Raw genomic sequence first — 26,716 nt, 5'->3', positions numbered from 1 at the left:
GCGAATGGTACAACTCAGCTTTATTGCAAACATTTATTTACAGTGGTAAACTGGTTACTGAGGTTCGATCATAACCCTTGAATCTGTGGACCTATTCCTAACACTATCTTGGAGTGGCACTCAGCACATGGTGGATGTCTGGTCCAATGAGCAGTTGGAAGTCATACATCCTAAGTTTGAGTAGGATGCGCTGGAGGCGAAGGGTCATGCATCCGGACGGACCCCTGACCGGGAAATGTGGTCCCCCATAAACTTCAGCTCGGTTTGGCCGAAAGAACACTTGGCTCGGTTGAGGCGCAGGCCGTTTTCCCGTATGCGCGCAAAGACGCACTGGAGACGATTGATGTGCTCCAGTGGTGTGGTGGGCCAGATGCTGATGTCGTCCACGTAGATGCGCACCCCTTCAATGCGTTCCATCATCTGCTCCATGATCCTGTGAAAGACCTCGGATGCCGAGATGATGCCAAATGGCATTCTGTTATAACAGAACCTGCCGAAAGGGGTGTTAAAGGTGCACAGCTTTCGGCTGGACTGATCCAGTTGGATCTGCCAAAAACCCTTCGAGGCATCCAGTTTTGTAAAGATTTTAGCCCGGGCCATTTCGCTCGTGATCTCTTCCGGTTTGGGTATGGGGTAGTATTCCCTCATTATGTTGTTGTTGAGGTCTTTTGGATCAATGCAGATCCGGAGCTCGCCGGAGGGCTTCTTAACACACACCATGGAGCTGACCCATGGCGTGGGCTCCGTGACCCGGGATAGCACCCCTTGGTCCTGGAGATCCTGCAGCTGCTGCTTGAGGCGGTCTTTGAGTGGCGCTGGGACCCTGCGAGGTGCGTGAATGACCGGGGTGGCATCCAATTTGAATGGTATTCTGTAGGTGTAGGGCAGTGTGCCCATGCCCTCAATGCCTCCTGGTTGTGGGCGAGGAGCGATTGAAGCTGTGCCATAAATTCTGCATCCGGGAAGTCAGATGTGCCGTCTGGAGACAGAGCGTGGACCCGCTGCACGAGGTGGAGAACCTTGCATGCCTGTGCGCCTAGCAGGGAGTCCTTTGATGATCCGACTATTTTGAATGAGAGTGTAGCCGTGTGTGTGTGTTGTGTGTCACCTGGAGCTGGCAGGATCCCATAGCCGGGATAACGTTCCCATTGTAGTCAACCATCTTGCAACGGGATGGCCGAATTGGTGGTCTGACCTTCATGGCGTAGAAGGCTGACCATGCTATGAGGTTGGCGGAGGCGCCAGTGTCTAGACGGAATGTTAACGGTGATCGGTTGACCGTTAGGGTGGCACACCATTCATCACCCAGATTGACAGTGTTCACTTGCAACGGCTGGTGGGTCCTGGCTGGAAACATCCTGTTCCCATCAATGACCGCAACACGGAAGGCGTCCCGGTCGTCTGTGTCACTGGTCTGGATATCGTCTGGCCATGACTCGTAGTAAGGAGGCTGAATGGTCCGCACGTCCCTGCGAGGTTGTCGGAATTAGGGAACATTGGCAGGTTGAGCTGCTCGACAGCAGGCAGTGTAGTGGCCCATCTTGCCACAGCGGAGGCATTGTCGGTTTCTTGCCGGACATTGCCGCTTTAAATGTGTGGCTCCGCAGTTGCCGCACGTCGTGACGTCATGGCGTTCATTGCGCCACCGCGCATGCGCAGTTCGGTCTTGTGTCGAGCGCGCTTGCGCATCACGTCCCTCTCTGTCGACGCCTTTTCTGGCGTGCACAAACGCGGGAGGCCTCGGAAAGCGCGCATAATGGCCACCCTCGTCCGAGCCGCGGGCCCGGAGGAACTAGATCGCCTGGACCCGTTCGGCCTCATAAGATGCCTGCCTTGCCGATCCGGCCGCGTAGGACCCCTGCCGCGCCGATCCGGCCGCGTAGGACCCCTGCCGCGCCGATCCGGCCGCGTAGGACCCCTGCCGCGCCGATTCGGCCGCCTGAAATTGGGAGTAGCGGCTGGTTGCATTTTCATGCAGGACACAGGCTTCGATTGCGGAGGCTAGGGTGAGGCCTTTTATTTTGAGGAGCTGCTGGCGTAGGGTGCCCGAGGTGACCCCAAAAACAATCTGGTCCCGAATCATTGAATTGGAGGTGGTGTCGTAACCGCAGGACTGCGCAAGGATACGGAGGTTTGTAAGGAAAGATTGAAAGGGCTCATCCTTACCCTGCAGGCGCTGCTGGAAGAGATACCTCTCGGAACTCTCGTTGGCCTCGCGCTGAAGTGTTGGTCGAGTTTGAGAAGGACTGTCTTGTACTTGGTCTTGTCCTCACCTTCCGCGAACACCAGGGAGTTGTAGACACGGATGGCATGTTGACCTGCCGTGGAGAGGAGGATGGCGATCTTTCTGGTGTCTGAAGCGCTCTCCTTTTCGTTGGCTTCCAGGAAGTGCTGGAAGCGCTGTTTGAACAGCTTCCAATTGACACCGAGGTTTCCAGCGACTTGTAGCGGCTGCGGCGTGCTGACGGTGTCCATGGCGCAGGATGGCGGATTCCTGAGGATTCGTAGGTAGGTCCCACAGTTACCGGGTTCCAATCCTTGTACTATGATGTATTGGGTGCTCTGCTGCACACGACCCAACACGGTTGCGAATGGTACAACTCAGTTTTATTACTAACATATATTTACAGTGGTAAACCGGTTACAGATGTTCGATCATAACCCTTGAATCTGTGGACCTATTCCTAACACTATCTTGTAGTGGCACTCAGCACATGGTGGATGTCTGAGTGGCTTGCTGTGAGCTCTGTGCCCTGAGCTGTCTCCTGCTGGAATCAGCGGGAAGTGTCGTGTTCCCTGTTTTGTAGTGTGTATACTCTTGCCTGTGATTGGCTGTGGTGTTGTGTGTGTGTTGATTGGTCCGTTGATCTGTCCATCAGTATGTATGTATGTTTGCACCATGATGTTTACCTGAATATCATGACAGAGAAAAGTATGTTCAGGGTTTGGTAAACGCTGCAATAAATGTGGCAAATGAAACCATTTTGCAAAATGCTGCCTTCCTTTGCCATTAGGCACATTGCAGCCGGTCATTCCTTCATGGTTCAAAGGATGAGCAAGATAAACAAACTGGAGCTCAATCAGAGCAACCAACCCACTGAGCCCCCAGCAACAATTTACTGTGAGAGTGTCGACACCGTCACAGAGAATAGTGAGATCGGCACCGCCCTGAACATTGTTTGCAGCAACACAAAACTAAAGATAAAGATTGACACCGGAGTAAAGTGCAACATATTTCCTGGGCAAGTGCTGTGGGAACTAGACCCATATGTAGCACCAGATCCCCCAACACCCGGTTGGACTTTATGGCCTATGGCGGACAACCATTTTCATCCACCTTGGTCTAGAGGTACATGCTCTGCAACACCAGGTCCCAGAAATGAGAGGGCACAAAGACCTTCAACTGCGACATTATTGGTGAGCCAGTTGTATACCACATGAAACTAGATGACTTAGTACCACCAACAGTTTGTGCTCCAAGAAGATTACCAATAGCCATGAAGCAGAAAGTAGTCCATGAGCTGCATCAGATGACTGCTCTAGGTGTCATAACTCCTATAGACGAGGCCACTGAATAGGTTTCAGCAATGGTGGCCGCAGTAAAGAAAGATGGCATGCTCAGGGTATGTATTGACCCAGTTCACTTAAAAAAGACACTGCTCGGACCTCATCACCCTATGAAGATAGTGGAACAGGTGATAGCAGACATGCCCAATGCTAAAGTATTCAGCATTATCGATGCGAAAGGTGGGTTCTGGCAAATCCCACTGGATGAAGAATCCTCAAAACTAACCACATTCACATCTCAGGTGAATGAGGAAGGAGCTGTGCTCCGAAAACTAGTGATTCAAAGCTTTAATCTGGTGTTGTAAGACTTCTTACTACATCTCCAGTCGGCAGATACCATTTTCTTCATAGGCCCTATGACATCTCCACTGGCAGTGAGGTCTTTCAGCAGTGCTTGGAGCATCTCTTTTCAGGACAACTCTACAAAATCACTGCCAATGGCACCCTGGTCCGGGCTCGTACTACACAAAAACATGATCCACATTTTCACCTTGTCCTCAACAGAATCGATGGTAGCCATGATGTGGAGATGCCGGCGTTGGACTGGGGTGAGCAGAGTAAGAAGTCTTACAACACCAGGTTAAAGTCCAACAGGTTTGTTTCAAACACTAGCTTTCGGAGCACTGCTCCTTCCTCAGGTGAATCTACATTCCCGAGGCCTACATTCACCTGAGGAAGGAGCAGCGCTCCGAAAGCTAGTGTTTGAAACAAACCTGTTGGACTTTAACCTGGTGTTGTAAGACTTCTTACTGTGCTCAACAGACTCAGAATGGTACAGCTGAATTTTAACCCTGCTAACAGCAGATTCAAGGTCAATCAGAGTCCCTATGTGGGTTTCTTACTCACAGCCGATGACGTGAAGCCAGATCCAGACAAAACAACAGCTATACGGCAGATGGCTACCCCCCTGGATAAGCACACTTTACAACGCTTCCTGGTATGACAAATGATTTTTCTACGTTCATCCCTTGTTACAGTGAGGTCAGTGAACCTTTTCATCAGCTCCTCCACCAAGATGTGGAATGGTATTGGCAGGAGCACTGCACAGCAGTCTTCAACAGACTCAAACAGGCTCTCTTGCAGCCCAATATCGAAACCAGTGTGTGAACGGTGCTCTCATAGAATGCCAATTAAGACAGAGAAGGTAATATGATGGAAATGTCCACAGACTCAACCTTCTAACATCTTGTCAAATGGTGAGGATCTAGACCATACGCAGTCGCAAGAAGTTGGCACGGTACACGGCAATGCCTTCAGCTGAACCGTTACACAGCAGTCTCAGATGGTGCTCACTATGTACGAAACAGGTGTCACCTACTGCAGGTATCAATCGAAACCAGCACCAGAAAATGTCACAGTACACCAGCCATCTGCCTACAACACAGACCCCCTTCAACCGTGGAAATGGGAGGCCCCTGCAGTGGCCTACAGAGTAAGGTCTGCAGCCACTGGGTACACTGAAGGAACGCCCCAGATCGTCCACACCGAGGACAACAGCCTGCGAACATTTCCAGCACAGCCAACTAGCAGAGTCACATGCGCAGGGCGTCAGGACTATCTGCTGAATTAGTCCACAACCGGCCATCATCTTTTAAACAAAACGGGGGTGTGCACCAGGTGCAGCAGCCTAATCCGTGATTCACCCTATGTAAATAGTTATGTGTTGTTAGCCTATTCAATCTGATTTTCACAGTTGCTGTTCACACACATTGTTACATCTCTGGTTTTCCCTATTTAAATGGGGATGATGTAGACCGAGTAGTCATGTGATGAAGTGGTTACTCAAAGAATCATGAATCGGAAGCACGGGAGTTCTCCCCGGAGCGAGGGCAGAGTGGAAGTATGCAAGAGCTGCTCACAGTACTTAATACATTATTGTTGTGAAAGGTCCTTGATCACCAGTCATTGGAACCCAGCACTTCTACAAATACAACCCAAGTTTATAAAACCTTTCCTCATAATTTAACTCTAATTTAAATCCCAGTGCTGACTCAGACAATTCTTGTAAAATATAGGATATTATAAATATTCTATCAGGTGGAGTGCACATAAAAATGCATAAAGTTTTAATTAATATCTGACTTCTGATTAATACTCTCTTGTTTATTCTGCAATTAATGGTTCCCCATTTAATCTTACACAGGTTTCTCCTGCACGTCTCTTCTGAATGCATTAGCAGTTTGTAATCTCAGTATCTCCGCATGAGGGCGCTGGAGGGCAATATTGTAAATTTGTATGTAACGAGAGAAAAAAGTGTAAATGCCGAAAGGTTGGAATAAAAACAGGAATGCGGGATATATGCAGCAACCCATCTGCATTCGAAAAAATATACTTTTTGGGCATTGATCCAATGGGAAATTAGCAATCCTGGATAAGGCAAAGCAGGTCGGAGAAGGACAATGAAGAATGAAGAGTGAAGAATACTGGTGTCTGTCACAGAGAAGAGTTAATGGGTTTAATGGACATCAATAGATTTGCAACCAGCTCAAAGTGATGAGGCGATGAAAAGCATTAAAGGTCGCCAAGATATGAAAACAGCTATATATACAATTTTAGATAATGTATATAATACGACGAAACAACAATGATGAGAAAAGGCTACTCGACCCATCAAAGCTCTCATTACTTCTACACTGAATTCATATGTTATGCTAATGTATTTGAACTCACCAATAATTTGTCTCCTAATCTGTTTGGCAGATTATTCTGAACATTGAGAGTAACTTTCCAGTAAAGTTCACCCTGATTTCAAATGTATGGTCCTGTTTCATGGACTGCTATTCCCATTTCCAGAGCGGGGTGAACAGAAACTTTCTCCAATTAATCCTGAAGCCATTGTTTTCAGTCCTGTTTGAAACTCCTTTCTCCACCCTGACAACTGTTTGAATCTAAAACAGCCCTTTTGCAACCTTGGTGTCTTATTTGACTCTGAGATGAGCTTCCGACCACATATTCCTAAGACCATTTTTTCCCAACTCCCTAACATTGCCCAACCTTGCCCCTGCCTCAGCTGGTTTGCACTTGAAACCTTCATACATGCCTTTGTTACCTCTAGGTTTGATGATTGCAATGTACTTTTGACTGCTCTCATATATTCAACCTTCCTTAATCTTGAGGTCATCCAAAACTCAGCTGCACATGTTCTTCCTCTGCTCACTGACCTTACATTGGCTCCTGGTCAAACAATATCTTGATTTAAAAATTTGGATCCTTGTTTTTAAATCCCTCCAGTGCCTTGTCCCTCCCGATCTCTTTAATCACCTCCAGTCCCACAACATTGAGATATCTGTGCTTACCTAATTCTGGCCTCTTGACCATTCCCAATTTTAACTGTTCCACTTTTGGCTTCAGTTGCCTGGGCCCTAAGCTCTATAATACTCTCCCTACACCTCTTTGCCTTTCCACCTCACTTTCTTCCTTCACCTTGAAACCTATCTCATTAATCAAGCAATTAGCCACCTGACCGAGTACCTCCTCATGTGGTTCAGTGTCAGATTTTGTTTTATAGTGTTCCCGTCAAGCATCTTGCCTCATTTTATCATGTTAAAGGCATTTTATAAATACAAGTTGTTGTTGTTACTTGATACTTTGAGGTAACTAACTATCTTTACATATAATAATTTGTATACTTGCTGAAGTTGCCTTTTAAAAACTTTCTGGTGCTGCTGGATAATAGAGACTGAGCTACTGTAATCTTCATGGTCTATCTCAACATCAGTCTTATTACCCTCTGTACCCTTTCTCATTCATGTATGTTTCCCTTGTATGGAAGCAATGTAATAATCTCCTGTTCCTAATGAATTTGGGGAGAGGTCCATTGGGTCCATAATCACATTTGTCTATTTTTCATAGTTCAACATGAAATGACAGCAATAACGAGGCATTGTAATACTTACAGCTGGCAAAGCAAAAAAGGAAACTCCTACAAGAGCAAACATTGCAGCTAAAAGGCGACCTGCCCACGTCTTTGGTGTCTTGTCACCGTAACCAATTGTAGTCAGTGTAATCTGTACAAAGAAAACAGAGGTTACACAGCCACATACTGATTCTTCCTGCTCAGCAATGCAATTCCTTACCCGCAGCATGCTCAGCTAGGATGGAAAGGAAAGCTGCCTACACTGGAAATCTGAGATTTAATCAGAACATGCTGGGAATAGCAAGGTTCACCGCACTTGCAATGAAAAGAGATGGCTTAATGTTTTGGGCATATTAATGTTTCATTAGAATCTCAGGTAAGGATCCTTGCTGTGAAGTTCAATTCAAGTAATTTCCTTAACTGTCCCACCTACAGATGTCAATTCTCTGAGAACTGCAGGAACATTTGTCAGCTTATTTCAATAGACACCTTTAACCAAGCTCAAAAGGATAATGGTTCAATGTTGCTATCATGCTACTTTACAAAGAGATGGGGCGAATAAGTTCCTTACAGCTCAGTGAGCCACATAGACCAAATAATACTCCAGACTAAAGATCGCTTTGTGCTGGGCTTGAATCTCAGTGAGGTGATGCTCGGCCTGCTACACTTGGCTTCAGGCTCCATGGGTTATGGACAGCCAGATCCACTAGGATTCCCATTCTTCATCACCATCCAGAAATTCCTGGTAGAAAGTGTAAATTAATTTAAATTAGTTGGCCAAAGAATTAGAAGAGAAATGAGGGAAACATTTTTACACAGTACTGTTAAGATGCCCTGAGACTAGTGGAATTAGTTTCCATAGGAACGTCCTAAGGGGACTAATTTGCAGGGTTATCAATATAAAGTTGGCATGTAGGACTAAATTGGACAGCACTTTGAAAGATGCTAGCAAAGCATGTTAGGCTAAATGACATCCTTCTGTGGTGTATGATTCTACAAATGTTTATGAATGAACTCCAATGAGTAAGTGATCCAAGGACATTTGTAGTTTATCTTTGTTGAATGTACTTTAGGCACAGAATGGAACATTCACCAAGTGTCAGCAGGTGTAGCAGCCACTGGACAAAACAGGGCCATGGCTGGCAGGATTCCTGGATAATGACAAAGTGTCAGCAGACATGCTGACAAAATGCTGGTGGGTGCTGAGCAGAAGAAATGCTTGCTCCCATGGATTGGGATATCTTACATCAACGCCAAAATGATTAACTTCTCTCGACCAGGAGTTAAGCATTCAGCTCCTCAAACCTGTCCCAATGTACAATTAGACCATGGCTGGTTTGTATCTCAGTTCCAATTACTTGCCTTTGCTTTATATCCCCTAACAAAGATGTATCAATCTTGATTTTGAAATTTTCAATGAACCTAGACTCAACATGTTTTTGGGGAAAGAGAATACCAGATTTGCACTACCCTTTCTGTGAAGAAGTACGTCCTAGCATCATCTCAGAGCAGCCTAGCTCTACTTTTAAGGTTATGCCCACTTTTATCTGGATACCCACACTACATTATGTAGTTTCTTTCTCTCTCTTCAGGTACCAGAAGCTAAGATAGCATTGGCGACCATGGATTTCTATGTGTTTGTCTTGGTTATGCTTGAAGTACTACTGTGGTTTGCTGCTACATTCTGCAGATCCTGGCTGACCAGAGCACTCTCCCACTCTTACCACCTGCTAAGGGTGTATTGGTGGGATTTCCAGGTTGATAATTAAGCTGTTTGGCTATATCTAGGATATATTTTTCATGGTCATCAAGACTCAGAGTGGAATCCAGAGCTTTTGGCTCAGATGTAGGAATGCTACCACTGCACCACAGGACCCCTTCTGTTTATCTACCATATCAAATCCACTAATCCTCTTCAAAGCCTAAATTAGATTATTCCTTGATTTTCCATACTCAATGGAATACAAGCCTAGCCTGAGCAACCTGTCCTTATAATTTAACTCTTTTTTGCACTAATTTCATTCTGACAATTCTGCACTTCACTCTCTCCAATGCCAATATATTCTTCTTGAAGTGTGTACCCTGCCAGTCCTGATATTCAAGATGTAATCTAACCAAGGCTTATACAATTGTTGCCGAGCTTCCTCCCCTCTGTATTCAAGTCCCCTTTACATTAACATTCCATTTGTCTTTTAAATTAACCTATTGTACCTGGTAACTAGCATTTAGTGTCTCTTTGTCCCTGCTTGCCTAAATCTCTCTGCTCTATTACAAGTCCTGGCTTCTTGCCTTTTACAAATATACTATCTATATTTCTTAGATCCTAAGCGAATGCCTCACACATCCAACATTCAACTACACTCATCTGCCACAGTTTGTCCACTCACTTAATCTATCTCCCTTATGGTTCATCTGCTACTATTAGCACGATGCAGAATTCTGCAGCAATTGCATGAAGATTCACTCATCTTCTCCCCGATAGAACAAATAAGTACAGTGAAAATTCTGTATTGGGCAAGGCTTTAGTTAGGCTGCAGTTGGACTTTTGGGTTCAGTATAAAACATCCAATTATAGGAAGAATATAGGAGTACAGGAAGAGGCACAACATACATTCAGTCAGATGGTATCAGGGATGAAAGGTTACCCTCAGGAAAAGAGAATTGAGAAGACAAAACATTTGCTCTACAGCTCTGGGAATTAACAAATGGACTGATACAGGTTTCCATGGTTTTAAAAGAATATCAGAATGTCAATATTGACAGACCTATTGGTCAGCAAGGTAGTAATGAACATCTCCCTCCCTAACAGCATTGTATGTGTCCAAAACCACATGTGCTGCAACAGTTCAAGCAGGAGGCCCACCTCCAACTTATTAAAGGTAGTTATGGACGGGCTGGTCTTGCCCGTGACATGCACTTCCCATGAATAAATTTAAAAAGTTAAGAGAATCACAGAAGGATTTTGATTAGCAGACTATGGGCTGGTAAGAGAAAAATGCTCAGCATGAGTAATCCAAGTCAGTGAAAGGGAGAAGGCCAGGACGTGCTCTTCCATTCCTCCTGGCCCACAAAGAAGATTTTCAAACTATATGTTTTGCTGACTTCCTCTGGTCCTGGCTGCTGTATGCATCGATCTTTTCCAATGGTATCAGTGAAGACTAATTTGTACATTTAAAGAGGACCCAACGGTTTGACTATTCTGTATCATATAATATTCTATAGTTTATGGTATTATCCCACTTCCCCTTTCTAAAGCAAAATTAGAATCATAGAATCCCTACAGTGCAGAAGGAGGCCATTTGGCCCATCGAGTCTGCACCGACCCTTTGAAAGAGTACCCTCCCTAGATCTAGGTCCACGCCCTATCCCCATAACCCAGTAACCCCACCTAACCTTTTTGATACTAAGGGGCAATTAGCATGGCCAATCTACCTAACCTGTACATCTTTGTATAACATAAAAGATAAGTCTAGAACTTACTTGGGAAATTTTTATTTTTGAAGTGTCAATTTTATAAGATTAAAATCACTTACGTTTCAAAACATTGATCAAAAAGCTGAGAGAGAATCATATTTAACTGTGTTTTCCTCCATTCTGGGTGTTGCATCATATCTCAACTCAATAATGTTTCAGTTACAATAGTCTGCAGGTCTCCATGCTAGTAAATAATTATTAGATAGATAATTTAACCAGAACTCACAGAGAGACACGCGGTGTTGGCGCACTGGAATTCTGGGGTGGCATTATGAAGGCTATAGCTGTGTTCAAATATAGCAGAGGATGTTATAGCCTGTGTCCCCTTCATCTGTGCACCTCAAAAGACCTGCTTCCATTTATCCCTGAACTTCCAATTACAGTTTCAGCAGATGTGGGATACTAACTCAGCTAAGGTTCTGTACAGCTCCCTCTCTTTCACTTAGCAGATTGCTGACCCACCAACCGCCCATCAAACCTGCTGCAGGGCAGCATCTAGGATTACGGTGCTCAACTAAAGATTGTCGGGTAGCCCAGATAGACATTGGATCGAGGTTTTATAAACTCAAATGATTAATTTGGACATTTCTTCTCAATGGTTTGACTACAGTGGAGATATTTTGTAGAACAAAAGACCACCACAGGCACATATTTTCTTTTAAAGTAAAGTACATAGCTGAATTCAGCCATTTACCTGTGACACACCTGAGCAAGGTCACACGTGGGTAACAAAAGAGCAAAATACATTAATACTTTCATCGCAATAAATCCTGATGTTGGTGTAAAATATATTATCCATGCAAAGTCACTTCATGTATAACTTTTTACAAACGTATGACAAGAAACTTAAATTAACTGAAGTGAAAATCAAATACATTATCGGCTATCCCAGAAAGTTTTGTAAGCAGCAATCCCAGAAAGCCCGAGCACACTTCTAGTGCCCTGATTGAATAGTATTAGTGACAACACTTACCAAACCCCACCACAAGGCATCTGCATAGGTATTAAAGTCCTGTGTGCTGTTCCTGGTATCATTATCATCTTTCTCAACCAGGTAAACAAGAAACGAAGCCAGAATGAGGGACAGAAATCCAATGTACCAGGCAGTGATGAGTTCCTGATCAACATGAAAAGGATCTGTTAGTTCATTCAAAGGACATAAATACACAATGCCCCACTGTATTGTGGGTGCCATCTTGAATTAATATAATGCCAATCCACTCACAGAAACATAGAAAGTAGAATCAGTATTAAACCATCCGGCCCTTCAAGCCTTCTCCACCATTCAATATGATCAATATGAATTTGATGATTCTCTATCTCAATGCCACATTCCCGCTTTCTCCCCATGCCCCTCAATGCCATTAAAATCTAAAAAAAAACTATCAATTTCATTCTCTTCCATTCAGTAACTTGGCCCCCACAGCCTTTTGTGATAGAGAATTCCACAGGTTGACTACCCTCTGAGTGAATAAATCTTTCCTCATCTCAGTCCTAAATGGTCTATCTCTTATCCTGAGACTGTTTCCCCTGGTTCCAGATTCCGCTACCGAGGAAAATATCCTCCCAGCATCTAGTCTATCCTGCCCTGTAAGAATTCTATACACTTAAGTCAAATCTCGTCCCATCTACTAAACTCTATTGAATACAGGCCCAGTCGAACCAATTTTCCCTCAAAGGTCAGTCCCGCCTACCCAGCTATCAGCCAAGTCAACCCCCGCTTCACTCCCTCTGTGGCAAGTATATCCTTTCTTAGGTAGGAAGACCAAAACTGCACACAATACTCCAGGTGTGGTCTCACCAAGGCCCTGTATAACTGAAGCAAAACATTCCTACTTCTGAACTCAAATCCTCTTGCAATGATGGTCAACATACCATTTGCCTTCCTAATTGCTTGCTGCACCTATCTCTCCACTTTCATTTACTGGTGTACAAGGACACCCAGATCCCTTTGTATATCCAAACATCCACACTTCCCAATATATCACCATTTAAATAAGACTCTTTCTTTCTATTTTTCAAACCAAAGTGTATGACTTTACATTTAGCAATATTGTACTGCATCTACTGTGTTTGCCCACTCGCTCAACTTGTCTAAATCATCTTGAAGCCGCTTTGCATCCTCCTCACAACTCGTAATTCTGCCCTGTTTAGTGTTATCAACAAGCTTGGAAATGTTACATTTGGTTCCTTCATCCAGGTCATTTATATATATTGAACAGCTGGAGACCAAGCATTGATCCCTGTGGTACCCACTAGTCACTGCCTGCCACTCGGATAAGACCCATTTATTCCCACTCTGTTTCCTGTCTGTTAATCAATTCTTGATCCATGCCAATACACTACCCCCTATTCTTTGTGCTTTAATGTTTCTCATTAACCTCTTATGAGGGACCTAATCAAAAGCCTTCTGAAAGTTCAAATACACCACATCCACTGATTCTCCTTTATCTATTCTATTGGTTACATCCTCAAAAAGCTCTAGTAGATTTGTTAAGCACGATTTGCCTTTCATAAACCCATGCTGGCTTTGTCCAATCCCGTTAATGCTTTTCAAGTGTACAGACATCACGGGCGAGGTTCTCCGACCCCCAGCCGGGTTGGAGAATCGCCGGGGGCTGGTGTGAATCCGCCCCCGCCGGTTGCCGAATTCTCCGGCACCGGAGATTCGGCGGGGGCGGGAATCGCGCCGCGCCGGTTGGCGGGCCCCCCCCCCAGCGATTCTCCGGCCCGGATGGGCCGAAGTCCCGCTGCTGGAATGCCTGTCCCGCCGGCGTGGATTAAACCACCTCTCTTACCGGCGGGACAAGGCGGGCTCCGGGGTCCTGGGGGGGGCTCGGGGCGATCTGGCCCCGGGGGGTGCCCCCACGGTGGCCTGGCCCGCGATCGGGGCCCACCGATCCGCGGGCGGGCCTGTGCCGTGGGGGCACTCTTTTCCTTCCGCCTTCGCCATGGTCTCCACCATGGCGGAGGCAGAAGATACCCCCTCCACTGCGCATGCGCGGGGATGCCATGAGCGGCCGCTGACGCTCCTGCGCATGCGCTGCCCGGCAATGTCATTTCCGCGCCAACTGGCGGGGCACCAAAGGCCTAGCCCCTCAAGGTTAGGGCTGGGCCCCCCAAGATGCGGAGGATTCCGCACCTTTGGGGCGGCACGATGCCGGACTGATTTGCGCCGTTTTTGGCGCTGGTCGGCGGACATCACGCTGATTACGGAGAATTTCGCCCTACGTTTTTTATAATGGATTCTAGTATCTTCCCCACTACAGTCAGGCTAACTGGTCTGTAATTCTCCCTTTTTAAAAAATCTCGCTCTCTTTTCAAACAGTGGGGCTACATTTTCCATCCTTTAGTCTGTAGGAAGTGCTCCAGAGACTATAGAATCTTAGAAGATAGCCACCAAAGCATCCTTTATTTCCAGGGCCTTTAATACTCTGGGCTGTAGATGATCAGACCGTGGCAATTTGTCAGCCTTTAACTTAATTAATTTCCCAGCACCATTTTATTACTAATGACCATTTTATGTTTATAAGATCAAATTCCAGTAGCATAGAGCAAGTTTGATTACAAACGTGTATCATACCCACTGAATTCATATTTAACTTTATTTAAGAAAGAGGGGTATTGGATTATTCAAAATATGCTTTGTTTAGATGCTATATGATAAACAACTGGGGCGAAATTCTCCTACCCGCCCCGCCACATTTCTGCCGCGACCGGCCGGCGGGAGTCTCCGTAACACCGGCCGGTCAATGGGGTTTCCCATTGTGGGGCAGCCCCACGCCGCCGGGAAACCCCCGGGCGCCGGCAAAACGGAGACTCCCGCCGGCGGAGAATGACGCCCCTGGTTATTTGAAACTATAAGTGATCATTCCATCGGGACAAATTTCTCTCCACAGAATTCACTGGAACTGTGTTTCATATACATATACGTCATGTTGGTAAATTCTAACTCAAGCTTTAACTCCAGATGTGTTTAAATGATGAGCAGAGAAGTGCAGATTACACTTCTTCACTGAAACATTTCTTGGCAATAAATCATAGGTTACATTCTCCTCCATGATCTTGTCCAATTTCATGGAGAATTAGAATGGTGAACGAGCAAAAATTAAATCCAGTAAGGCTTAACGCTATCTGTCCTGTACCTGCCAGATCTGCTGCTTGCCTCTTCTTACCTGCCTGCTGCAGACAGTGGCTGGGGTACATGTGGTAGTCACCACTGTTGTATATATCACATACGAGAGGTAATACGGTATATTTACATGAATTGTAAGGTAAACATTTTGGGGAAAGTTCACAAATTCAGCCGATCGGGTGCCTTGATCCTCCGTTGTGAGCACCGCAGTCCCGGTGGCGATGCAGGCGTTGGCTCGGTCGCCAGTGACTCCGGGAGCGTGTAGACCTCATCTTCATCCCCGGGTGGGACCAAGGGGAGGACAGATCATCCTGGGCTGGAGCGGGATCTGTGGTGAGGTGCGCTGAGGGGAGGAAGGGTGGCGCCGGGGCGGGGGGGGAACCCAGCTGGTGTAACCAGGCCCATTGTTCCTGCACCCACCACATGCGACCCGTGGGTCCCTGAGTGAGACTGTGTCTTGGCGGCAGTCGGGCCACGTAGACGTACTGCAGGTTTGCAAGGAGTAGCTGTACCCTCTCGACCAACGAGTCCGCCTTGTGGAGCCGCACGTGCTTGCGGAGGAGATCGGGTCCTGGAGCTGCTAGCCACTTTGGGAGCGAAACCCCGGAGGTGGACTTCCTGGGGAAGATGGCGGCGCCCACGGGGCGCACGTGGCGGGCGGCGTTAAAGATGGCGCGCCCACAGGCCGCACGAGGCCTGATGGGGAAAGATGGCGGCACCCACGGGCCGCATGTGGGGGGTGCAGGAACAGTGGGCCTGGTAACAGCGGCGATCGAGCGGGCCTCGCACACAGCAGCGAAATATCCTTTCTTCCCGCAGGTCTTGCAGAGTGCGCTCCGCGCCGGGCAGCGCTGCCAGGGTGCTTTGTCTGTCCGCAGAAGTAGCACTTGGGTCCGCCGGGGTTGGCTGGCTGCCGCGCGGCACAGGCTTGGGGTAGGCTGGGGGCGGTCACTGGTGGGGTCCACGATGGGGTGTTCGCTGGCGGGGTCCACGATGTCCAGGAGGGGGGCGCCGTGCGGTCGGGTGCGTACGTTTGTACATTACAGGAGACGACTGTTAGTGAGATTGCGAGTTTCTTGGACGCCGCGAGGTCAAGGGTAGCCCCTTCTGAGAGGCGCTGGCGGATGTAGGCCGTCCCAATGCCCGTAACAAAAGTGTCCCTAATTAGGAGTTTGGAATGTTGAACGGCCAAAACGACCTGGCAATCACAGTCTCTCACCAGGGCGTGCAGGGCACGCCAGAAATCTTCCACAGACTCACCGGGGAGTTGATGCCGCGTGGACAGGAGGTGCCTGGCGTAGAGTTTGTTAACAGACCACCGCCACTGTACAGCACTGAGAAAACTAAGTGCCCATTAGTTCAAGTCCAGCTTCTTTTCTTTAATAAAAATTCAAACCTGTTCTGGTGTCTCAAAGTAGTAGTGGAATTCGTCAAACGTAACCCACAGCTTCGCAGGATACAGCATTCCAAACCTCACCTCCTTTTTGTAGAGGGCTGCCTTTACCTTGATGAATCCTGCACGCCTCTTGGCCAGCTCCATTCGCAAGTCCTGGTAGATGCACACCTCGCAATTCTCCCATCTGCTGCTCCTCTCCGCCTTGGACCATCGCAGCACACGTTCCCTGTACGCAAGCCGGTGAAAGCTGACCACCAAGGCCCTCGGTCGGTTGCCCGTCCTGGGCTTCCTTGCGGTGGCTCTATGCGCCCCATCCAACTCCAGGGGTCGGGGGAAGGCCTCCGGCCCCAACGGCGCCTCGAGCATACCTTTCACGTATGCCCCCACATCCGACCCCTCGCAGACCTCGGGGAGGCCAATGATCCTCAGATTCTGCCTCCTGGCTCTGTTCCCCAGCTCTTCAAGCTGCTCCTGCATCCTCCTCTGGCGGGCGTTCAGTTCTTCCACCTCGTGCTCCAGCTCCGCCACCGTATCCGCCTGGTTGGAGAGCTTCACCTCGACCTCCCTGAGCGCCTTCTCCTGGACTGCCTGCACCTCAACCATTCGGTCCATTACCGCCCTCATCGGGTCCAACGTGTCCCTCTTCAATTCGGCGAAGCAGTTCTTAAAAAACTCCATCTGATGCTCCCTTGGCCAGTGAGCCTCCGCTCCCTGGTCCCTGCCGCCCGCCATGTTTCGCCGCCTGGCCTGGGGTCCCCGCTGCTCCCGCTTCAAGCCCTGCCGCTCCACTCGACCACTTCCGGTCCAGCTGCTCATACCCTGGAGGTGGGGGGGTGGGGGAGCATCTTCCCTATCGTCTCCTCAACCTAACCAGGTCGCCAAGTTCCGCAAAAATCCGTTTAAAAGGTCCGTTTGCCCATTGGGGGTGGGAGCGATCCGACCTGCGACCTGCTTCCTCGAGGGCGCCACCAGAAGTCAGATGAAAATATTGTTATTATCTTCAAAACGTTTTTGAAGGCTGAAAATATTTGTTCTACGGTGCAGCCGGAGGTACATTTAAGTGATTACACCCCTTTAAATGTTGATTAGTAACTTCAAGGGGTGTTGACACAAATAACTTCTTGTATGCAAAGCTAATTAAGGCTTAGCTCAGGATGTTCTGTGAGATTGGTCTAGCAATTGGTCTCAGGGAATCAAAGGCATGCTTCAGCACTGGGGAGGTCAAGTTTGTCCCACTTTATCCTTCGATCTCAAATGGAAGTGCTATGGCTGGAATTCTACGGCTGTTGGGATTCTCTATTCCTGCTGGAAACCCCACCCCCGCCCGCAGGCTTCCCGGTGGCTTGGGTGGCTTCAATGGAAAATCTCATTGAGAAGCGGCAGGAAGATTGAATCCCACTGCTGAGAAGCTCAGTTTTCTTCCTTTGCCAGACATGCCTTTCCCTCAACTCAATTCTCTCTGAAGCTATTAAAGATCATCTGAGATTTAAACCCCGAGGAGTGTGCACTGTGGACCACATTGCAGAATCAACTCCTTGTAATGCCATAAATTTGAACTGAATATTATGGCGTGGAATTTTGAGTCCAGGTTAGCCATCAACATACACTGCGACACGGGTCCAAAATCATGTGAGAGCTGGGAAACGGGAATCTCGTCGACGTGTTCTCGTTTCCCAATTATCCCCACCCCTTACCAGTGACACAATGAGGATCTTGCCCTTTTGAATGAATTCAAATATCGTTAAAGGGTTTCCGAGCCATATGATCCCCCTCCTCACTGAATATTCATACCCCTCCAATGGGAAGTCATGTTGGCGAGGTTTACAATAGATACATTAAAAATGGGAATCAGTTGAGGGGTGCCCGCCATAGTAAGTATAACCCGCAGATTGAGCTGGACATGCCTGGTCACTGCTCCTGGCACAGATTGGCAGTGTCCTCTGACACCTCTGTAGTGGTACCACCCTGGCAGTGATACCCTGGCAGTGGCACCCTGGCAGCACCAACCCCAATACTTGTATTCTGGTGCAGAGGGAGGGGGGGGGAGGAGAGCGACCCGATAATTGTGTGGTGAGGGTCGCACCAATGCTTGTGGGGGGTCCTCCATGTCTGAGTGGATCGTGAGGAGTTTATTTGCAGCCCTGATTTCTGTGGATCGCTATCAGGCCCCGCCCAACCCCGACTGAGAGATGGCGTAAACTACACCCCCAGCTGTGCACAAGGTGCCAGAAAATCTAGTCTGAAAACATCTGGAGAGATGCTCGCCGGTTTTCAGACTGAACCTGACACTGAGGAATTCCGGGAAAATTCCGTCCACGGAATTGCCCTGTGGTACACCATGTCAAGCAATTTGTGGCATGACACCAGCCAAAATTTATTTCCTTTATTCCAACATTTCATTTTCAGGCATTTCCACAGTACCCGTGTTTTGTAAGGGCCCCGAAGAATCCAGCACGAGTTTTAAGGATGCAAAATAATAAAGTTTATTTACTATAACAATATATACATAGCAGTAGCAGTAACTTCCCTTGCTACCTTCTCCTTCCTCCTGGTTCCTGGACTGGCCACCTTATTTATAGTAGGAGTTTCTCCGCCCCCCTCATTGGGGAAGTTCATACTCCCATAGGATTGTGGGATAGTCATTAGTCCCCAGCCAATCGTCAGTAGGCAGGTTATAACATCCCTCCCCCCCAAAGTCCAAGGAATCCACCGTAGGCCCTGGCGAAGGAAGGCGTCGAACTCGTTTGGCCGCAGGCCGGACGCCATTTGCACACGGCGCTGGATCAGGCGGCGTATAACGAGACGGAGGCCGGCGCTTCCGTGATGAACGGCGCGGTTGTACATCCACGGCCTGTGGACCCGAGGATTCCCCCTCTGATTCATCCTGTGTCTCCATCTCGGAGTCAGAGTCTGCTGCCTCCGTCATGTCAGCGTCTCTGTCCCCATTCGGTCCCGTCATGACCTGCGCAGGCTTTGAGTGAGGCACCAGTGGAAGATTTGGAGGACTACCTTCCCTTGTTTCTGGTCTTTGCCGCTGTTGAACTGAGCTCCGGGGGCGGGGAATCTTTTGCGGGGATGATCTTCTGGACCGGACGTGGTCTACATGTTTTCGCTGGAGACGACCCTGGGCTTGCACTTGGTACGATATAGGGCCCGTTTGGCGAAAGATTACCCCAGGAACCCATTGGGCACCACCAGCAAAATTCCGCACGAATACTGGGTCACCGGGCGCAAACTGCCGAATCGGACGATGCTGAGACAATCCCGGTCCCTGCCGTTCTTGTGTGCGGCGTACTTTTGCGCCAATGTCCGGGAAGACCATACGAAGGCGGGTGCGAAGTCTCCGGCCCATTAGGAGTTCTGCGGGAGCTACCCCAGTCACTGTATGGGGGGTGGTCCTGTACGTAAACAAAAACCGAGCCAGTCTCGTGTCCATTGATCCGGAAGACTGCTTCTTTAGACCTCTTTTGAATGTTTGCACTGCACGCTCTGCCAACCCATTTGAAGCCGGGTGGTAAGGGGCAGTGCGGATATGGCGGATGCCGTTCATCTTTGTAAACCTAGCAAACTCCTCACTCGTGAATGGAGTGCCATTATCCGTGACCAGCACCTCAGGGAGGCCATGCGTGCTAAATGATAAAAGCTTTTTTTCAATTGTTGCGCAGGACGTTGTCCCCTGCATCTTATGCACCTCCAGCCATTTGGACTGGGCGTCAATTAGTAGAAGGAACATGGATCCCTGAAATGTGCCTGCGAAATCTGCATGTAAGCGTGCCCAAGGCCGCCCTGGCCATTCCCAGTGATGTAGGGGCGCAGCCGGCGGAAGCTTCTGATGCTCCTGGCAAATGGAGCAGTTTTGGGCCACCTTCTCAATGTCGGTGTCGAGGCCTGGCCACCAAACATAACTCCGGGCCAACATTTTCATCTTGGTCACGCCCGGATGCCCATTGTGCAAGTCTGATAATATCAGCTCCTGGCCTTTTTCCGGGACAACCACACGCGTCCCCCACAAGAGGATGCCGTCTTCCACGCTGAACTCTGACAGCTTGGAGGAAAATGCCCTCCATAACAAGTTGAAAAATTGCACAGGCAGAGGATACTCCAAAGGGCAACCGTGTATATTCATACAGGCCCCGGTGTGTGTTAATTGTTACATATGGTCGGGAGGCAGGGTCCAGCTCCAACTGCAGGTAGGCGTGACTCATATCTAATTTTGTTAATGAGAGTCCGCCTGCAAGTTTCACGTAGAGATCCTGTATGCGAGGCATTGGGTATCGGTCGAGTCGGGAAACTGTATTCACTGTAAGTTTATAGTCGCCACACAAGCGAACTGTGGCATCTGGCTTCATTACTGGCACAATTGGTGCTGCCCAGTCAGCAAAACAGACGGGCCTGATAATACCCAAAGTCTCCAAACGAGTGAGCTCCCCTTCTACCTTCTCGAGCAAAGCGTAAGGCACTGGGCGCGCCCGGAAATAGCGCGGCGTGGCTCCTGGTTCAACTTTCTCTGGGTGGCCGCATTGTTAATACCGCAAACCAAACGGTCGCGTAACATTTCTGACAAGGTCTCACCATAGTCACAGTATTCCGCAATCCCGCGTAGCCTGGATAAAAAATCGGCAAGGGATTCTCCAGGGGTCCTCTCAGCGGTATTAAACCGGTAACGCTGGACTATCGTGGACGGGGTTGGGTTAAAGTGTTGCCCCACTATATTCACAAGTTCGTCAAACGTTTTGGTGTCCGGCGCAGCTGGGTACGTAAGGCTCCTAATCACCCCAAACGTATGCGGCCCGCAGGCGGTGAGCAATATGACCACCTGGCGCTCGTTTTCAGTGATATTGTTTGCCCGGAAATAGTAACGCATCTGTTGCGTGTACTGGTTCCAGCTTTCCAGCGCAGCATCAAAAACATCCAAACGTCCGTACAGAGGCATGGTATAATAGAAAACAACTTCCAACCTGTATCCAACAAAAATCCAGGGAGGTGGCTTCAGCAGTGTAGACAGCTATTCACTTTTACCTTCGTCGCCAGTTTTGTGAGGGCCCCGAAGAATCCAGCACGAGTTTTAAGGATACAAAATAATAAAGTTTATTTACTATAACAATATATACATAGCAGTAGCAGTAACTTCCCTTGCTACCTTCTCCTTCCTCCTGGTTCCTGGACTGGCCAGCTTATTTATAGTAGGAGTTTCTCCGCCCCCCTCATTGGGGAAGTTCATAGGATTGTGGGATAGTCATTAGTCCCCAGCCAATCGTCAGTAGGCAGGTTATAACACCGTGCAAGCCCTGCTCCTTTTTATTTAATTCTTGGTTACTTTATTAGATAACATTTGCATACTTTTGCCCACCAAGAATATTTTCTTTCTATTTGTTTATTTCAGTATTTTCACATCAAAGTTACAAACTGAGAGGATCTTCTGGAAAATGAAAAGCAGCTACTGTATGGAATTCAACAGAAAGCATAATGAATGACAGGTACTAAATCTTAGTCTTTAGCTCATGGATATGGCAATGATTTCACTTCATTCACATCATTGAATCGGTCCGATACCTTGCTGTGTGAGCAAATTGCTGAGCCTAATAGTTTCCACGTGCCTCCTCTCCGGTCCATTCGCAACATGCGCAGTATTTGTAGAAACCGTAAGCTTCGCAGTGACGTCGCCACTATGTTCTGCAATGTCCCCACTGCAACAATCACCACAGAACCAATCAGGACGATGATGTCTAGACAGGCAGAAAGAAAACAATGGGATGTGAACAAAAGCTTGATTATCAGCCAGCATCCAACAAGATCACAGGAACGGTTTAAGTCAGATTCTTCAGTTGACTGGGTGGAATTATCTGATATTTTTGGCTAAGTGTCAACTCGGGCAAGAAAAACGGGCCGTAACTTGGCGGCTGTACTGCCAGTTTTTCCCGCCATACTTTTTGATACATAGGGGGCAATTTTGAACCCGCGTTAGCCGTCAGTGAAAACGGCGACACAGGCGGAAAATTCAGTGAAAACTGGAAAATACAATTCTCTCCGGCGAGGTCACAATTTCCAATTTTCTTCGCCAACGGCATGATGGGAAATCTGCCCCGGAAGGCCGGGAACCTCATTTTAATACATTATAATATTGTTAGCAAGCCTTCCCTTCGGGACTTCTCCACTCTCTGAATAATCATCGGTTGTCAGGGTAACGTCATGCCAGTGTGGCCTACAGCAGATTCATAAAAATGAGAACCTGCCGACCTCACCACAGAAGGGGATATAAGAGGTGAGCACTCAGGTCGCCATTGTGTCCCCAGGGTGTCAGTCGCAAGGGGCAGCAGAGTTGATGAGGGGGAACCAGGTAAGTGAAACTCGGGGCTGGGGGTGCTCGGTCGCATCATCTTAGAGATGGGGTCACTCGCAGGCCTTTGCGGCCCTTCGTGGCTGTGAGACTCTGGGATTAAAGGGGTCTGGTGACTGGCTCACACGCAGTGTTTCCCATGGCATCCTTGCTGGGCTTAAGGCAACATCACCACTGAGGGATTGCCCTTCCAGAGTCACAGCTGGAAAGTGGGTGGGAGCAGGCGGATCCACAGGGTCAGCAATGTGGTGACTCTGAGGTACTTGGATGGGGTCCCGTCAGAGACCTGCTGCAGGGTCAGAGTGGGGGCCTCTGAGAAGGGCTGTTTTCCAGCCTCATGAGGCCTGAAGACCCTCACACAGGGAGGAGGATGGCTGTAGTGAGAATGAACCCTCACACTCAGGCAGCACTGTGAAGCCAGAGGGAATCAGATGTCTGGAAGTCCAAGGCCACGAGTAATGGAGGCCAGGCTGTCAGGGATTAGTGTCTGGGTAGCTGGCTGTTCAAGTTGGAAGGCTTGTTTAATCCGCAGCCCATGAAAGCTGGGAGAATGAGGATGTCTCTGGAGAGGGAGCACGCGGTGTCCACTGGCACCTTCGAGGCCTTCCATGCCTGTTGGGTTCCGCAGGGGTCAGCATGCCTTACTTACCACTTAAATCACATTTTGGTTTTATGCTTTTAAGTTTCATTTGGGCTTGGCTTTTTGTTTCAGGCAGCTTCCCTTTAAGGGACTGTACCTTCAATTTTCCCCTCAGTTTATTTGATTTAGTTTACTTGGTTATTTGTGTTGACTGAAATAGCTGGAAGTGTTGCTCCCAAGTATTGAACTCCAAGGCTCACACTCATATCTACATACCAGAGATGTGGCCCCCAATGCAAGGCATTATGCTGCAGTTCCTCATCACTCACCCCGTTTAAGGAAATGATGCGGGATATCGTCTAGGTCCCCCGTGAGGTTAGAATGGTCATCCATTGAATGCATTTGACTGCACTAACTTCACACCCTTGCAGGTGTTACGTGGCTCACTGAGGCTCTCGAAGGTCAAAGCACTTCATTCAGATGGAGTTGATAAGGACAACTGTGGGGAATTGGCTATTCTGTGACAGGGGAGGGAGTAAGGCTCAGTGAAAGGCCCTCATATAGGGGGAAAACACATGGGTGGATGTCCCAGATGCTGAGGGGGCTGAGGGTCAGGAGTCCTCATCGTACACTTCGATATTCTGTTCCTCAGTTTATGATACTGGAGAATCCTGGAGTCAGTCGCGTTGTCAATTCTATTGATTACGATTGACCAGTACACAAACAGGAACAGCACCTTCAGAGGAGAGGAGGCTGGGCCTGTTGCTCTTCTGGGAGCAGGTCTACAGATAGCAGAGCCTTGGAGCAGACACATTGGAGGTATTCCAATGTTGAACTTCCTACCTCCAGATGTCAGAGTTCCAGTGGCGGAGACAACTGCATTCGCTCTTGGGGAAGGTGGACCACCTGTGCAAAGTGATGAAAGAGTTGGTACCATATGGACTGGGAGGTCACCCATTGGCTGTGGTCCTGAAGGTCAATGCTGCTCTGAACATCTGTACCGACGGCTTGGTTCAGGGCTGCACTGGTGACCTGTGCAACTTTTCCCAGTCAGTAGCACACATGTGCATAGGAGAGGTCACAGATGCACTGTTTCCGAGCACCCACATGTACATCAAGTTAGACCGGGTTCAGGTGAGCCATCACCAGGGTCATGGGTTTCACCCACATAGCAGGCATGCCCCAGCGTTTCATCAACTGCACCTACATGGCACTGCTCTCCCCATGGCAACATGGGCAGTATTCCTGAATCATAAAGGATGCCACTTCCTCAATGTCCAGATCATCTGTGGCCACGCGATGTGCATCATGTAGGAGTGTGCCCATGATAGTTCTATCTTGAGGTTCTTGCAGTTACCAACAGTTTTCAAGGGAAAGCAGCAGCTGGAGAGATGGCTCTTCGGGGACAGGGGGTGCCCCTTCAAGAGGTGGTTGATGACGTCAGTGCGGAGGCCCCAAATACCCACTGAGACTCACTACTGTAGCCATCTGGGATGGCCACTTACAACAGGAAAGCCTAAAGGGAAATATGGACAATGTAAGATTCAGGCAGGCACAGAGCCTGCATGTATATTCGTGAGCAAAGAATCCAGACAGCATCGAAACCCCCAACCGATTAGCATTTTGATGGCCCATCTCCGTAAGACAAAGGACTGATACTCAGGTAACCGATACAATCCCAGACATTTCGGCACCACTCCCTTTACTCAGGAAGCATAAACAAGGTCAATGACTGCTTAGGACATGCCCAGCCATCAAGGCACCCGCCCCTTTATTGCCTCAGATCTAAGGCAGTGATCGAGAACTGCCCAATTAATTGGGTCCAAACCGAAGGACCGCCCAAAAGAGCGGGAAACCCCCCCAAGGATAAAGAGAGACCCTGCCATGTGTTCGATCTCTTTTGGACCTGGCGCTCTGGCAACGTCCATCTCCAACTGCAGCACCACGGCCAGAAGCAAGTCCAAGTTCAACGCTCGCTACCAGACGGATGAGCCCAGCTGAACAGCAGATAGACCCAGTAGATCCAGATTCGAACAAAGGCCACTGTTCCTCTGACCCAAGCCGGGTGCCTGAAGTTAAGTACAGGTTGTCATAGTTGTTAGGTGTAGTTTATGTTGCATGTGTAAGTTAATCTTGTGTGTAAATAAAGTACCATTGATCTTGAACGAACTAACTGGTTGTTTGACTCTTTGATCGATACCCGGTTGAACCTTGTGGCGGTATCATTTGATACCTGGCGACTCTGAAAGCACTATAATGTTGATATCTAAAGAAAGAAGTGCAACCTTATTGACTGCCATATTTATAGCAAGAAAAAATGTGGAACACTACAATGAGGTTCATGTGTTGAAGCGCGTGCTGGTTGAGCAGATGATTGGATTGCTCAAGATGTGATTCTGGTGCCAGGACCGGTTGGGGGAGCCTTCCAAACTCAGCCCTCAGAGGTCATCCTGCATCATAGTGTTCTGCTGCACTCTGCACTAACTGGCCCTGCAGCAAGGAGAGGACCAGGACCAGGAGGAAATGGAGGTGGGTCAACACGCAGAGGAGAAGGAGGAAGGACCTCGCCGATGGTCAGGGTCCGCATGAGGTGAAGGACTAGGGGTGTCTTCATCGCATCTTGGTTTGGGGACGGCCCAGACTAGGGAATGAAGTGCTCTCCCGCCATGAGGCTTAACACCAAATCACTTATGTGGTGCCTGTGGGAGATCCTCCTGATGGTTCCTACATTCATCTGCAGGGCACTAAAGCTAATGGCAACATGCTGCAGGAGAAAGATGATGATGACTTGCATTGAGGACAGAGCGATGTTCCTCACATCCTCAGCGATGTGTCTGACTCCTGGCTGAAAGAGAGCTGAACGTGAGCTGCCAATGAATGGGATGGGGGGTTGGTGTAACCTATCATGGATGGGGGGTTGGGGGAGTGGGGCTGGAGGAGGAGGGGGGCTGTGCCAGCAGCTGTACATCTTTACTGCATCGTGAGTGTGGGAGGTGGAGAGGCAAGGCTGCCATTCTCAGGGATACACTCCACAGGGATGAAGCACCGAGTGTATGTGAACATGGCACCATGAAATGACAGGTGGAGGATCTATAAGTGAACAAAGTGATGTTTAATACCAGTATAGTGGTGACCTATCTCAACTAGTGCTTAGGTTCACCCATGCCCACTAGGTGCCTTCTGACACTTCCCCACCCTCCCACTACGTTTAGGTATATTCCCAGGATCCACAACTAAGGTCAAGGCGGCCTCCTGACTTCCACACTCTGTTGCCTGAGATGACCTTGCCGGGCATCCCCTGGGAGGCTAGGACATTGAGGGTTTGGGCCTACGTTCAAGCTGCATGGATGTTGCAGTGCTACCACCCTTGG

General features: G+C 48.4%; 1 protein-coding gene across 3 annotated transcripts in view; it reads right to left on the bottom strand.

The window, feature by feature from the left end:
• The window catches only part of kcnq3 (potassium voltage-gated channel, KQT-like subfamily, member 3), a 609,891-nt gene that overhangs the window by 168,143 nt on the left and 415,032 nt on the right, over positions 1–26,716 (bottom strand). For all 3 annotated transcript variants that reach the window (XM_072467851.1, XM_072467853.1, XM_072467852.1), the window contains exons 4-6: positions 21,982–22,154; positions 11,871–12,014; positions 7,464–7,574 (exon numbers count right to left, since the gene is read on the bottom strand). In XM_072467851.1, the coding sequence (XP_072323952.1) occupies positions 7,464–7,574; positions 11,871–12,014; positions 21,982–22,154 (428 nt within the window). The remainder of the gene's footprint in view (positions 1–7,463; positions 7,575–11,870; positions 12,015–21,981; positions 22,155–26,716) is intronic.

The sequence above is a fragment of the Scyliorhinus torazame genome, chromosome 11 (assembly GCF_047496885.1).
Source record: "Scyliorhinus torazame isolate Kashiwa2021f chromosome 11, sScyTor2.1, whole genome shotgun sequence".
Taxonomy (NCBI): Eukaryota; Metazoa; Chordata; class Chondrichthyes; order Carcharhiniformes; family Scyliorhinidae; genus Scyliorhinus; species Scyliorhinus torazame.
Note: the sequence above shows the minus strand (reverse complement) of the source record. Positions and strands in the feature narration are given on the sequence as shown.